At 35.9% G+C, this 16,022-nt stretch overlaps 1 protein-coding gene across 1 annotated transcript in view; it reads left to right on the forward strand.

The window, feature by feature from the left end:
- Positions 1-16,022, forward strand: part of st3gal5 (ST3 beta-galactoside alpha-2,3-sialyltransferase 5) — a 33,050-nt gene that overhangs the window by 15,849 nt on the left and 1,179 nt on the right. Inside the window, exons 3-6 of the mRNA XM_062999887.1 lie at positions 4,172-4,292; positions 7,522-7,859; positions 14,258-14,444; positions 15,476-15,634. Of these exons, the coding sequence (XP_062855957.1) occupies positions 4,172-4,292; positions 7,522-7,859; positions 14,258-14,444; positions 15,476-15,634 (805 nt within the window). The remainder of the gene's footprint in view (positions 1-4,171; positions 4,293-7,521; positions 7,860-14,257; positions 14,445-15,475; positions 15,635-16,022) is intronic.

Genomic DNA, 16,022 nt, shown 5'->3' on the forward strand with positions numbered 1-16,022 from the left:
CCAATAATTTTTTCATGCAACTCGAGATTTACTGACCATTATAGCTCCTCAAAGAATCAGCCGTAGATACTGATTTTGAACCAAATCATGATCACAATCACCTGCTGACATCACCTGTTTGAAATCATGATTAGTTAATTTTTTACCTCATTGTTAGCCCTAAATTGTTCCTGTCCATATTTTTTTCAATGTGTTGCAGGCCCGAAATGCAAGAATCAATGTGTATTAATGATAATGATTATAATAATAATAATAATAATGATAATAGTAGTAGTAGTCAGTGCATGACTCTTGTGCGTGAGACTGAGCCCAATATAAACTTGACTCGTGCAGGTAAAAAGATGCATTCGGCAACTGCACACAGGGGGTGTGTGTTAGTCACGGCTCTCTTCAGTCAGGAGTGGAAGTCAGCAGTAGTAGAGAGAAAGCAAAATGAAATTGGGTAATTGGACACGACTAGATTGGGAGGAAAATTGGGCAAAAAAGGAAACTAAATGTATTATAAAAATGCTTGTACAGAGAAAAAAAAAAAAGGTTATTGTGTTTACTATTTAAAATAAATAAAATAATAAATAATTATTTTTTATTGGTTTATGACATTTATAACATTTTCTAATATTCTCTTTAATTTAGCAGGAGGTACCTTGTTCCACTGCACCTAAAAAATAAACACTCAGCCGAATACAGCGAGTTTATTATTATATGATGAAAAGAGGAACCGGCTGTCCGCTAACACGGCAGAGATGCTGATTTTCCTCAAAAAGAACCTTCACTTCATTTTGAGTGTTCTAGTTTTACTACTACAATGCTGCACTAAGTTTGTTTACTTTTATTTTGTAAAAATTAAAGAACATTAAGCAATAGCTTGAATGCAGGCAATTTTTCCTACATCACTGCAGAGCTATTCAGTTGTTAAACATATACATTGGATTAATTTGAATAACTGTAATGTACTTAAAGTGTGCACTGTGTGAACAGTATTATCTAGTTTTTATCTAGACAATATCTAGAAAATACAAGTATCGGTTTGAGACTCGGTATCGGATCGGGATCAAAATTAATGATTGGGATCGGGATCGGGAACAAAAAAACGTGATCGGGACATCCCTAATATTTGATATTATATGCTGAATGATATTTTACTTTGCTTGCTTGGGTCTCATCACTGAATCCCTGTTAATTTAAAATACTCATATTTGAGCAAGCACAACAGTATATTTTATAACAATATTTATAAAATATGATTAAGTTGGTCTGTGAAAACATCATAAATCTTCTGGTATCCTAACCCTAACCTGTAATTGTCTACAAAAGTATTTGTATAAAGTGTTGTTGCCAGATGCCAATCAAAAACTGTGGTGGTGCAAGTCAAGCAGGAAGCACACTGCTCTCAGAAAACTCAGAAAGCTTTGCACCAGTTGTCACTACCCTTCAAAGGCACATACCATAGGAAGTTTATAGGCTATGGCAAAAATATGGAGTAACTGCAGTGCTAGGTGACACTATAACATGCAAGATAATGTTATGCAAACAGACCGATTGACATAAAATTAGGCATAGTGCATCTGTCATGTCCTTCTTCAGGTTCTATGCTCTATCGTGACAGCCATGTTTTTTCAGATATAATCAAATTGCTGAAAGTATTTTTGACCAACAAATTATTGACTGATCACCATGGAACTTAAAATGCATATGGAACTGTAATAACCTTTTTTTTTCAAACACAAAAACTCCTTAATATCTTATATCATTGATTGTATACTCATGCAGTTACACTCTATCAACATATCCCTGAGTTTGTCAATAAAAGTTTTTCCGCATTAACTTTTATAATTTTAATTTACATTTGTAAACTAAGCATGTCAATCAACCCATCAGGTCAGAGCTTTTTAACTTTGGGTAATAACTTACAGTGCATCCAGAAAGTATTCACAGCGCTTCACTTTTTCCACATTTTGTTATGTTACAGCTTTATTCAAAAATGGATTAAATTCATTTTTTCCCTCAAAATTCTACACACAATACCCCATGATGACAAAGTGAAAACTGTTTTTAAATGTTTGCAAATTTATTAACAATAAAACACAAAAATATAACATGTACATAAGTATTCACAGCCTTTGCTCAATACTTTGTTGAAGCACCTTTGGCAGCAATTACAGTCTCAAGTCTTTTTAAGTATGATGCTACAAGCTTGGCACACCTATTTTTGGGCAGTTTCTCCTATTCTTCCTTGCAGAACCTCTCAAGCTCCATCAGGTTGGATGCGGCGTCTTGGTGCACAGCCATCTTCAGATCTCTCCAGAGAACCAAAGCACTCTGGAGACAATTTTTTTTCTCAAGGATCTCTGTGTACTTAGCTGCATTTATCTTTCCCTCTATCAGGACTAGTCGCCCCAGTCCTGCTGCTGAAAAACATCCCCACATCATGATGATGCCACCGTCATGCTTCACTGTAGGGATGGCATTAGCCAGGTGATGAGCAGTGCTTGGTTTCCTCCAGATGTAACGCTTGGTATTCAGGCCAAAAAGTTTTTTGTTTCTCATGATTTGAGAGTCCTCTAGGTGCCTTTTGGCAAACTCCAAGCGGACTGTCATGTATCTTTTACTGAGGAATGGCTTCCGTCTGGCCATTCTACTATAAAGACGTAATTTGTGGAGTGCTGCCTGGATGGTTGACCTTCTGATAGGTTCTCCCATCTCCACAAGGATATGCTGGAGCACTGTCAGAGTGACATTCAGGTTCTTGCTCACCTCCATGGGACCTTATATATACAGGTGTGTGCTTTTCCAAATCATGTCGAAACAACTGAATCTATCACAGGTGGACTCTAATCATGATCAGTAGAAACAGGATGCACCTGAGCTCAATTTTGAGTGTCATGGCAAAGGCTGTGAATACTTACAGTATGTGCATGTTATATTTTTGTGTTTTTAATAAATTTGCAAAAAATTCAAACAAGCTTTTTTCACTTTGTGATCATGGGGTATTGTGTGTTGAATTTTGAGGGGAAAAAATAAATTTAATCCATTTTGGAATAAGGCTGTAACATAACAAAATGTGGAAAAAGTGAAGCGCTGTGAATATTTTCCGGATGCACTGTAACTGAACTTCGTCCAATTAGGACTAAAATGATTTTTAGACTGTATACCTTTTGAACTTTATCTCATTGGGCTTATTTGTGCTTGGACCCCTGAAATTGCCGTTTGTGGCTATATACATGATAATAATAATAATAATAGTAATAATAAATTAATAGTAGTAATTAACTAGTAATCCATTAATTTACATCCCCAAATCAGAAAAAAATCTGCAGTGTTTTTTATTTATTTTTATTTCATTGCAGACAGTATAAACCCAAAGGGAATTTTATATTTTGTCTGATCAACGAATTTCTTTTGTTAATATACAACAATTCCTGCATTTCAGGCCTGCAACACCTTTCTAAAAAGTTAGAAGTCATTTAATGATATGCACTTTCGAGGGAGAAATATGCAAATTCCTTCCAGTGATTTTTTAAGGAACATTATTTACATAAAAGTCCAATAATTTTTTCATGCAACTCGAGATTTACTGACCATTATAGCTCCTCAAAGAATCAGCTGTTATTGGATACTGATTTTGAACCAAATCATGATTACAATCACCTGCTGACATCACCTATTTGAAATCATGATTAGTTAATTTTTTTTACCTCATTGTCAGCCGTAAATTGTTCCTGTCCATATTTTTTTAATGTGTTGCAGGCCCGAAATGCAAGAATCAATGTGTATTAATGATAATGATTATAATAATAATAATAATGATAATAGTAGTAGTAGTAAGTGCATGACTCTTGTGCGTGAGACTGAGCCCAATATAAACTTGACTCGTGCAGGTTAAAAGATGCATTCGGCACACAGAGGGGGTGTGTGTTAGTCACGGCTCTCTTCAGTCAGGAGTGGAAGTCAGCAGTAGTAGAGAGAGCAAAATGAAATTGGGTAATTGGACACGACTAGATTGGGAGGAAAATTGGGCAAAAAAGGAAACTAAATGTATTATAAAAATGCGTGTACAGACAAAAAATAATAAAGGTTATTGTGTTTATAAATAAATAAGTAAAATAATAAATAAAAAATTTTTATTGGTTCATGACATTTATAACATTTTCTAATATTCTCTTTAATTTAGCAGGAGGTACCTTGTTCCACTGATGGTTCTGGGCCTAATTTCCATTGGTCTTTTAAATCTGCCTCTCTTCAATACTAGTCCTAAACCTGTCATGATACTTGTGGATTCCAGTCATCGAGAGGTAAAGGTTTTGTTTTTCTAATGCATTTTATGTATATTATCTGAATTATTTTGTATAAATGTTTTTTTAACATTTAAACCCTTTTTAAGCTATAAGTTACTCATGTTTACAAGTCACTGCTTTTTTGAAGTTGTAGCTTGCAGCTTTTAAAATAACAAGGTTTCTTAAAATGTGGATTTTCTCATACTTTTGTTTAAATGTGTAACTGTTATAAGTAATACCAAAGCGGAGGAGTATCATTCATTTTTAAAGAATTTTGAAATCTTACTGCATGACTTTCTGTGATGTTTATGCTATTTGTTTTACTGTTTCAAATTATTTGACCTCAGTCAGAGGTCAAATTTTAAATTGGGCCTATTCATTAAAACACTTTAAACATGAATTTAAAATTACTGTATATTAGGTTAGATTGCAGTTTTTTTAATCTGAGATTGCACTATATTTAATTAAGTATTTTTTCAACCACCATCAAAATGTATGTTTGTGTTGTATAAACATTTACATTTACATTTTCGGCATTTAGCAGACGCCTTTATCCAAAGCGACTTACAGTTACAGTATACAGTCTGAGCAACTGATGGTTAAGGGCCTTGCTCAAGGGCCCAACAGCAGCAACCTAGCAGTGGTGGGGCTTGAACCAGCAACCTTTGGATTACTAGTCCTGTGCCTTAACCACTAGGCTACTGCTTGACATTTGTTTTACTGCAGTTTATTTATGAAAAAAGCTTTCATTGCCTTTGTTGATGACTACATAACATAAAGCTAAAATAAATAAATTAAATTAAATACATTATTTCCGGATTTTTGGGATGCCATAAATCTAAGAAAAATTTTGTAATGCATTTAGAATTCAACTAAAGCCAATAAACAAGTTGCATTTAGTCAAACCATTATATAATAGTGAGTATAATATGTAAAAGTTATACAACCCCAAATCTGAGTTGGGACAGTATGGAAAATGCAAATAAAATAAAAATGCAGTGCTCCTTACATTTATTTTGACTTTTATTTGATTGCAGACCGTTTGAACTAGGGCTGGGCGGTATATCGCAAATATCGATATATTCGATATTACTTGTAAACACGATGTTGAAAATGACCATATTCGATATATCGAGTATGCGTAGAATACACAGGTTACCATTTGAGAACATTTAAAACAGCACAAAAGCGTTGTGCGGAACACTTTCCTTCGCGCATGCACGCACACATGGAAACTGAATCACTGAGTCAACGAGTCAGAAACAACTCAGATGAATTATTCATTGGAATCGAATCAGGAAACTGTGCTCTTATCTATGGTAAAGATTCATTCGTTTTGCTCACTCTGTGGTGTGTAAACAACTCCGATTCATTTTGATGATTTAGATGTATAAACCAGAGCTTCCAAATTCAGATTTTGGGATGAATGTCTCTCTTCACTGGTTGTTGTATATTAGTTAGGTGGACAAACACAGTTGTAAATTGATTTATATATTCTGGAAATATTCTGAAAACATCCAAGATGACCTCCAAAAAGAAAAAAAGTGGATTATATTCCTAATGAAAGCTTAGGTTAGCAGCGGTTATGATTTTATGTTGCTGTGTGGTTGATCTGGGTCGCGGTGCTGCTGTTTACCGTGCGCTTTAATTTTGCAATAATAGCAAAGCAAAGTTTGTTTAATATAAATAATGTCCATATTAATACAAATACAGGCTTTCAATAATACAAAATATAAACACTGTAATTAGTCAGAATGTATCAGAACTACAGTATTTTGTGTTTTAAAGATAACTTATAAACAATATAAGCTAAAATAGAAGAAGAAGATATACTTTATTTGTCATATATACATATACAGTTGTAGAGTACAATGAAATTCTTTCTTCGCATATCCCAGCTTGTTTGGAAGCTGGGGTCAGAGCGCGGGGTCAGCCACCTTACGGTGCCCCTGAAGCAGACAGGGTTAAGGGCCTTGCTCAAGTACCCAACAGTGGATGCTTAGCAGAGCCTGGATTTGAACCGCCAATCTTCCGGTTGATAGCCCAAAGCTCTACCCACTAGGCTACTGCCATTGTAGTTCAAGTTTACATTATATCGTATCGTATATCACAATTTCTCGAAAGCATATTGAGATATGACTTTTTTTAGTCATATTGCACAGCCCTAGTCCAAATAGCCAACAGTTCTAATGACTGTAGAGCCAAGTGTTAAGCATGTTAATAAGTCCCTATAGGTTCCCAAAGCTGCCACACCCATGCATCAGTAAAACTTACAGTAGGGGACAGTTTTTTTTTGTTTTTTTTTAATGCTATTGCTTTTAACATGGTTTTTTGTGTCTTTTTCATAGAGATTCAAATGCTTAGGTTTTCGAAATACTTATATTCTTATCTTTATAGACGAACAGACTCATAGATGGTCATAAAACTTAAGGCATCTGCCATTAGTCATATAACCTTAAATTTTCACTTTGATTTTGCACTTTCCATTTTTGAGTGTTACATTGCATTCATAGCAAATGTGTTTATATTTACAAAATACAAGCAAAATACAACCAAACCATTTAAAGTAATTCATTTGTATTTTTTTTATTTCGACTGCTTTATCCTGGTCAGGGTTGCAGCCTGTCTGGTTCCACTGGAAAAATACTCCTGATGGGGTGCCTTTTGGACACCCCCCACAGCCACCCCCCGCCCATACACAAACCTACACACTAAGACATAACCAATCGTGTCTGTGTAGATGCCTCGTCGGCCAATATCACAGCCAAGATTCAAACCCAGATCTCAGTGGCATGGGCTAATGCTGCGCCACCCGAGCACTATTCATTGTACTTTTGTCAGTTCAGTTAAGTTTCAAAAGAATTAAGTAATCAATCAAAAATAACAGGTTCTTGTTTTATTGTATCAGATGTCCCATTTTTTCCCACAAATAGGGTTTGTCAATAAGGTTCCTCGTGTGTAAACACAACTTAAAAACATGATCCTGTTTAGGTTTGTCTCTAAAATCAAACAAGGCAAATTTGCTTTTTGTTTGACCTTGGCAAATCACCACTGTGTCATGTACTTCGTACTGACAAAAAGTCTTTGTAAATATGATTATAGGATCTAAAGTGTTAAATGACATTCCTGCTTTAAATTGAAATTATCTGCTTTGGGTGTAACTGCTAAAATGATTTCAGACAGTCGTGATGTTTAGAAATGCAACAGTTAATCCTACATTGCTCTTTCTTTTTTTCTACATTTTTAGCGTGTCCATTCCTATGTAAGAAGTGTGTTGGCCAGAGAATGCAGACCATCATTTGCAAGAAAGAAGATTGAAGCTATGTATTCTATTTCTTTACCAGTTGCAGAACCCTTTCTACAAAAGAACAGCAACTTAACAAAACTAATGTTTAAGTATCCTCCACCATTTGGATTTCTGGACCTCCACCACAAGTTGAAGAAAGTCCTGGACCTTCTACCCATTTCCTTTTCAGAAAGAAATGGAAAACATGGTTGTCGCAAATGTGTTGTAGTTGGTAATGGAGGAATACTCCGAGGTCTGGAGCTTGGGACTTTTCTGAATCAGTTCAATGTCATCTTAAGGTAAGGTAGCACATTAAAACATAAAATCAGTTTCGATAATAAAATACATCTTGCACATTTGTATTTGATAAACAGCATAATTGTAATTAGTATTTTGCGAACTTCTGTTGAGACACTATATCCTTAAAACACGTAAAATACTATTTGGCCAATGCCTTCCCAAAGCTGTTTCATATTATTTGTTTAAAACATTTTATTTATTTGTTAGACATTTATATATATAAATCAAAATGTAAATTATCATATGTACACAAGTGTGCACAACCTTTGATATGACATCCAAAAGAGCTGATGTGCATTTCACTAAAACTGCTTAAGTTTCTACAATTTAATTGGAGTCCACCTGTGGTAAATCCAATTGATTGGACATGATTGTGGATTGCCAACCTCTGCCTATATAAGGTCCCACAGTTGACAGTGCATATCAGAGCTCCAAGCCATGGGATCAGTGGAATTATCTGCAGACCTCAGAAACAGGATTGTGTCAAGGCATAGATCTGGAGAAGGGTACAGAAAGGTTGCTGCAGCTTTACAGGTCCCAAAGAGCCTAATGGCCACCATCATTTGTAAATGGAAGAAGTTTGTAACCACCAAAAATCTTCCTAGACCTGGTTGCCCGGCTAAACTAAGCGATCCGGGTAGACGGGCTTTGGCCAGGGAGGTGAAACCCGAGGATCACTCTGACAGAGCTCCAACGTATCCTTGTGGAGATGGGAGAACCTATCAGAAGATCAATCATCAGCACTCCACAAATCATGCCTTTGTGGTAGAGTGGCCAGACGGAAGCCACTCCTTAGTAAAAGGCACATGACAGCCTGCTTGGAGTTTGCCAAAAGGCACCTAGTGGACTCTCAAACCATAAGAGACAAGATCCTTTGGTCTGATGAAACTGAAAAATTAAACTTTTTGGCCTGAATACCAAGCGTCATGTCTGGAGGAAACCAGGAACCGCTCATCACCTGACTGATGGCTAATGCCATCCCTACAGTAAAGCATGGTGGTGGCAGCATCATGATGTGGGGATGTTTTTCAGCAGCGGGACTGGGGTGACTAGTCCTGATAGCGGGAAACATGAATGCAGCTAAGTACACCGAGATCCTTGAGGAAAACCTGCTCCAGAGCGCTCGGGACCTCAGACTGGGGCTAAGGTTAACCTTCCAACATGACAACGATTAGAAGCACACAGCCAGGAGAACAAAGGAGTGGCTTCATAGAAAGTCTGTGAATGTCCTTGAGTGGCCCAGCCAGTGCCCAGACCTGAATCCAATCGAACATCTGTGAAAGGAGCTGAAAATGGACGCTCCCCATCCAGCCTGACGGAGCTTGCAGGGATATGCTTAAAGGAATGGGCAAAAATATCCCGAAACAGGTGTGCCAAGCTTGAAGCTTCTTTCCCAAGACTGTAATTGCTATCAAAGGTGCATCAAGCGTGTATTAGGCTAAGGGTGTGTATAGATATGTAACCCCTTGAAATAATTTCTTATTTTTTTCATTTTTGCATAAGAAATATTGTTTATAATCTTTAAATTTCCGCAAGTTTGGATTTACGTGTGTGCAAGTGTATCGGACTTCACCGTAATGTGTCGGCAAACAGAACTTGATTGACGGTCGAGTTTTTAACAAGACATGAACTTCGGAAGTATTTATTTACTGAAGTCAGGTGTAAAGCTGTTTAATGATCACAATTTAGGCTTTAAACCACTGTTATGCTACTAAACAGAGAAATACAACAACATTAATGATGCGGAGCGTCACACCTGAAGCTTCTCTAACTGCAAAAGCAACAAGGACTTTTTATAAAGTTTAACACATCCAGAACTGGAGCAGTCAGGACCAGCTTTGTGATTTTAAAATAATATCCAACACTAACAAAGGACTGAAAAACAGCAAATGAGTAATTAGACCCAAACAAAATAGTGTAAAGTTTAAAAACCTGCACATTTTGTTCACATTTGTTTTTGAAAAATTAGTTGATTAAATAGTGAAATAATGTTGATGTTTTTACTCTGCCTACTTCTTCTGATTGTAACATCTAAACAGTAACAGATTATCAGAACTGTACAATTTTCTGCTTTTAATAAAGAGATAAAATTAATATTGAGCAGAATTAAGTTCACCTTATTGGTCCGGCCCTCCACAACAGTCCCAGTTTCTTATGTGGCCCCTAGGAAAATTTAATTGTCCACACCTTTACTAGAGCGAGCCAAAAAACGGATCTACTACATGTCCTCTCTAGACCAGAAGATAAATGCCGCTATCACAGATTTATTCTTCTATTGAATCAGTGATTTTATGTGAAACCAGAAAATTGACCGTAAGGCCTACAGAATGTGTTTGAAATGCTGTCCACTATTTGTAAGTGTAAGTGTTATGGCTATCATTTTTTCCACAAAAACATCTATCTGAATGCTACCACAAGCATCAACAATTCAGTCAAGGGCCTTGAGGGTTTATCTAAAATGGTTTGGCACCCATTCTGCAAGTTCTATCTAATGGTCTGGGTTGTCTTGGGTTCTAATTTCCACTAGAACCTGTGCACATTGGGGCATTAATAAGGCAATGAAATGAATAATGACTTGAACAATGACTTATTTTAACTTTTTTACTATAGGGGACGTCACGGTTCCGGTTTGGGGTGCTCTCTATAAACTTGTTGTTTGTAGCCATTAGCAGACAACTAGCTTAGTAACTTAATCTCATTACAACATTTTAGATTTAAAGTTTATCTTCATTGATATTATAGTAGAGCTCATGTGCTGCTTGTTTAATATTTCTTGCTGGGAAAGCTCTGCTTCAGTCTTCTAAATGCTTCTTGTTTTTGTTTACTTTTTTATTCTACCGCATTAACATATGGTATTAAAGCTGTTTTTAAGATTACCAGCAGAAACATGAGAGGATCAGTTCCAATCCATTTCAGTTTATCAGCCTTTGCTATGTATCTTTTTCAGTTTTATAGTGGTTTTTTAGTGGCTCCTCCAGCAGTTTTGTTTCTCTGTGCCCCATGTTCCCATGTTGTACATTTACCCATCTCTCTTTGTCGTTAGTGATAATTTTACATGTAATAAGTGTAGATTAGTTGTTAATCTGACTGAAAAGACTTAGGGTGCATAGTATGGATACCATACCATCAGGCATAACATTATTACTGCCTCTTTGTTTCTACACTCACTGTCCATTTTATCAGCTCCACTTACCATATAGAAGCACTTTGTAGTTCTACAATTACTGACTGTAGTCCATCAGTTTTTCTACATACCTTTTTTAGCCTACTTCACCCTGTTCTTCAATGATCAGGACCACCACAGAGCAGGTATTATTTAGGTGGTGGATCATTCTCAGCACTGCAGTGACAATGACATGGTGGTGGTGTGTTAGTGTGTGTTGTGCTGGTATGAGTTGATTAGACTCAGCAGCGCTGCTGGAGTTTTTAAATACAGTGTCCACTCACTGTCCACTCTTTTAGACACTCCTACCTAGTTGGTCCACCTTGTAGATGTAAAGTCAGAGACGATCGCTCATCTATTGCTGCTGTTTGAGTTGGTCATCTTCTAGACCTTCATCAGTGGTCATAGGACGCTGCCCACGGGGCGCTGTTGGCTTGATATTTTTGGTTGGTGGACTATTCTCAGTCCAGCAGTGACAGTGAGGATTTTTTATAAACTCCAGCAGCACTGCTGTGTCTGATCCACTCATACCAGCACAACACACACTAACACACCACCACCATGTCATTGTCACTGCAGTGTTGAGAATGACCCACCACCCAAATAATACCTACTCTGTAGTGGTCCTGGGAGAGTCCTGACCATGAAAGAACAGGGTGAAAACAGGCTAAAAAAGTATGTAGAGAAACAGATGGACTACAGTAATTGTGGAACTACAAAGTGCTTCTATATGGTAAGTGGAGCTGATAAAATGGACAGTGAGTGTAGAAACAAGGAGGTGGTTTTAATGTTATGGCTGATCGGTGTATGTACATGTGTATGTATGTGTATACATTGTATAATCTACTCATAATTTGATACTGTTTAAACAAATACAATTCACAGTAAATAAATAATGTGTATCTGCCTGTTCATTTGTGTTGGAATATGATGGGTTAAATTAAAGAAACCTTATTGTCACCCTTCACTGTCAGTAGAAAAAATAGTGGTCCAGCTATAAATCCTCATAAGGCTGAGCAAGAGTAATTCAATGAAAGACCCATTTCAAATGACTGCAAAATTGACCAATCACGTCTTCCCTCTAAATGGATGGGGTTTGTTATTGTTAACTTTATGACAAGTTCTGCCTGCTGTAAACACATGGGTGTAATATTATATTGTTAACGATATGATACACTGCCACAATGCAACACGAATTTGAGTATTGTGAAGTCACACATGGACCAGTAGTAATAGCTCTTTTTATATATTTAATGAAATATAATTAATAATTAATAAGTTAAGCAAAGACGGTTGTTTTAACTGTTCTGTTTCTTGAAGACTATAACGGAATGAAACAATGAACGCAGTGTATTGCACATGGACATTGTGTGTAAAAGTGATTATTTTTAAACTTAGTTTAAGAAATTAGTTGTATTTTCAGGTGTTAAACTGACTGAGGGACAGCACCATCCACCAGGCGGTGAGGATCCTCAACTCGCTTCCTGTTCTGCCCCCCCTCTCACGAACCTAACCCCCCCCCCCCATCAATACCAAAACTTACATCCCCATTATCTTTTCAACGCACATATCACTTTAATCTATAATATAATATAATCGATTTTGCACTGCCGTCATAATTAAACTGGTTTTTAACAAAGACTTCATAATCTGCACTGCCACTTTAAATGCCTAAGTTTTTATATTGGGACTTCTATTTTTAAAATTCTTCAAGTGGTCATTTTTACTTCTATATTTTCATATTTGTGTCAGTGTATATACAGTATATTTGCACTTCAGAGTGTGTTTATTCTTATTCTTATTTTATTTTTATATTCTTTTATTCTAGGTTTATTGTTAAATAATGTTTTATGTTGCACCATGGGTCAGAGAGTAACGCAATTTCAATCCTCTGTATGTCCTGTACATATTGCAGTTTTGACAATAAAGCGACTTTGACTTTGACTAAACCTCTCTTTGCTGGTTGCATTTCCAGGGCTGAACTATCATCTTAATTTTGTTTCTTAACTTTTGCAGTACTTTAGAAGAGAAGAAAACATGGTGCCCTGTTAATTTTTTTGTAATATTTAGAGAATAAAGTCAAATAACTTTAAGAATAAAGTTGTAATCATTAAAATTAAGTCTAAAGATTATGGAAAAGGTGTGCGACATCTGCTGACACAGCTGCACCAGTTTGTTATTAGTATAAGAATACTGAAATGGCTTTCCAAGAACTGCATTTCTTAAAATATTGTGACTTTATTCTCAAATTATTACAACTTCATTTTTAAAGTCAAATATGTTTTTTAAGATGCTCTAACTAAATATAACTATGCCCTTATAAAAACCAAATTCTATTTTATTTTATTTTATAGAGAATAATAAGAATAATTCTAGATTCCTTTTTAAGAAAGTATCCAAACTCTCAGAAAATATCTCAGAAACTGTCTGTACTAGCAATGGTTGTCTAAGATTCTTTAATGACAAGATAGAAAAATCCAACAATCCTACTGTTCTACTAAATACACTAGGCGTTAAAGAACTGAAACTATCTTGGTTTAAATATTATCTGACTTGAGTGAATTTTCCATGTTAATAATAAATGCTCAGAAACTACAGAAGTAAAGTATGGTGTTCCACATGGGTCAGTATTGAGACCTCTTTCTTGTTCATTCAAACAATCCTCTAGGCCACCCAAGGCGGTCCCTGCTGAGTCTGGTTCCTCTCAGGGAAATTTATTTGTATAGATTTTTTTTTTTTTTTTTTTTTTTTTTTTTAACAATAAACTTTGTAACGGAGCCACAAAAGCAGCAAGGTAAATCTCCTAAATATTTTATAGAGCAGATAAAATATTTAGGAGATTTTCCTTGCTGCTTTTTGCTCTTGGCTTGCTCAACAGGGTTTTTTGTCATGGTATCTGCAAAGTGGCTCCGTTACAAAGTTTATTGTAAAAAAAATCAAAAAAATCTGTAAAATAAATTTGACTCCATAAATATACAATTATTATTTTTCCAATATTTATTACCACCAACTACCTAAACAATATTTTTGCATTACAGCAACCTACCTGGCTACAACAATACCTAACATTTTAAATGGTGACTTTTTTTAGTTTGCTGTTGTTCACTCTTCACAGTTAGGTATCAACTATAGGCAGTTGAAATTAAGATATCACCCTAAATGCTTGTATGTTGCTATATTTGATGTCTTTACTCTTACAATATTCTGATAACATATATGTTTACCATCTGACAGATTAAACAGTGGTCCAATAAGGGAATTCAGCAAAGATGTGGGAAACCGCACCACCATCAGGATGAGTTATCCTGAAGGCAGTCCAAAGACATTGGAAGATGTGGATCCTCTGCTTAAATTTGTAGTGGTTATACATAAATCTGTGGACTTCAACTGGCTTCAAGCTATGATCACAAGAACAACATTAGTAAGTCTGAGATCATTCTATACTGTCTATCTATGGAACATCTTAACACCTTTTATATTATACACTAAAATAAAAAATTAAATAGCCCTCAACATCTAAGTAAGAGACCATATTTCTTTGAAAAGTCTCAGCCTCTCTTGCGCTAGCACGACAGCTGAATTTAGCGCTGTTTAAACCAGCTCTAAATTCAGCTCTTCATCAAGAAAGTAAGGTTGGTTGTTGTTGTTACTTTGCTTGTTCGGTTAGAGAACTCTCTCTTCACAAGTTGAAGAGGATGAAGTTTCTCTCTCCTTACAAGTTGAAAAGGTCAAAATTTCACCACTTTGTAAAAAACGGTCAGTGACCAACAGGAATGTAAGGATGGGCAGCAATTAGGGTCCTTTCTGTGTGGCATGTTCTCCCTGTGTCTGTGTGGGTTTCCTCCAGGTGCTTCAGTTTCCTTCCACAAGTCCAAAAACATGTAGTCAGGCCAATTTGAGCCTCAGAAATTGCCATAAATGTGTGTGTATTTGTCTGCCCTGTGGTGACCTTTCCGGAGCATTTTCTGCTTTTCACTTGAATTAGACCCACTGCAACACTTACCAGAATAAAGCAGTGTTTACCAGAATAAAGCAGTGTTAAGGATTTTTACTATGCCCTTTTCAGCCAGAGCCATTATTACCACCCCCCAAAAATGAATTGCTAACAGGTTGTTAGGCAGCCCAGAATGCCAACAAAAAGAAAGTCCCAAGGAATGTCTCTACTTAAAAGGCAAGGTCGAAAACTTAATGGAATGCCTTTGACCTTCCCTCAGACAGCACTGCACTGAAACCAACACCCTTTTAAAAATTAAATCACATGGGCTTAGGAATATTTTGAAGAAAACTTTTTAGTTAATACAGTTTGTTGCTGTAGCTACACAGGCATCAAAACAAAGCCAGGTCACATAATATATTTGTTTGTTAAACAACAATTGTAATATTTAATCATAATGTGTCTTAGTCTCTGAAGCATTCGTGCAAAATTCCTAGACTATTTTTTTTTCTTTTTAGTCACTTTGGGACAAGCTGTTTTTCTGGCAAAAGGTACCAGAGCACATTCCTGTTGATCCTTCTAAGTTCCATTTACTGAATCCAGAAATCATCAGAGAGACAGCCCTAGATCTGCTCCACTACCCAAAACCTAGACAGCGACGATGGGGCTGGGACCAGGTATGGTTTCCTTCTTATTTAACATGTTTCCAACTAAACAAATATCTAGATCATTTAATATACTTTAAGTATTTAAACCAAAGATGAAACACTAGCAGATATTTGACATCACACGTTATATTATACTTAAAATTTTTTATAAATGGAAACTGTTTAATTATATTTGTAAAACTCATTTATAAACACGCAACAATACATTACATTTTGGGCATGGTAACACAAACATCTTGGTGATGTAAGTGTACGCAAAAAATGTTTTTTGCTAAACATTGCCATTTTTATAGCTGCTTTTTTAATACAATAAATTTGTAGATCTTGCCCTCTTTTTATACTGCATGAGAACTGTCACTTGCTTAATAATGTAAAAAAATCTTTTAAGTAGGTTTCC

This window comes from Trichomycterus rosablanca, chromosome 8, assembly GCF_030014385.1.
Source record: "Trichomycterus rosablanca isolate fTriRos1 chromosome 8, fTriRos1.hap1, whole genome shotgun sequence".
Classification (NCBI taxonomy): Eukaryota; Metazoa; Chordata; class Actinopteri; order Siluriformes; family Trichomycteridae; genus Trichomycterus; species Trichomycterus rosablanca.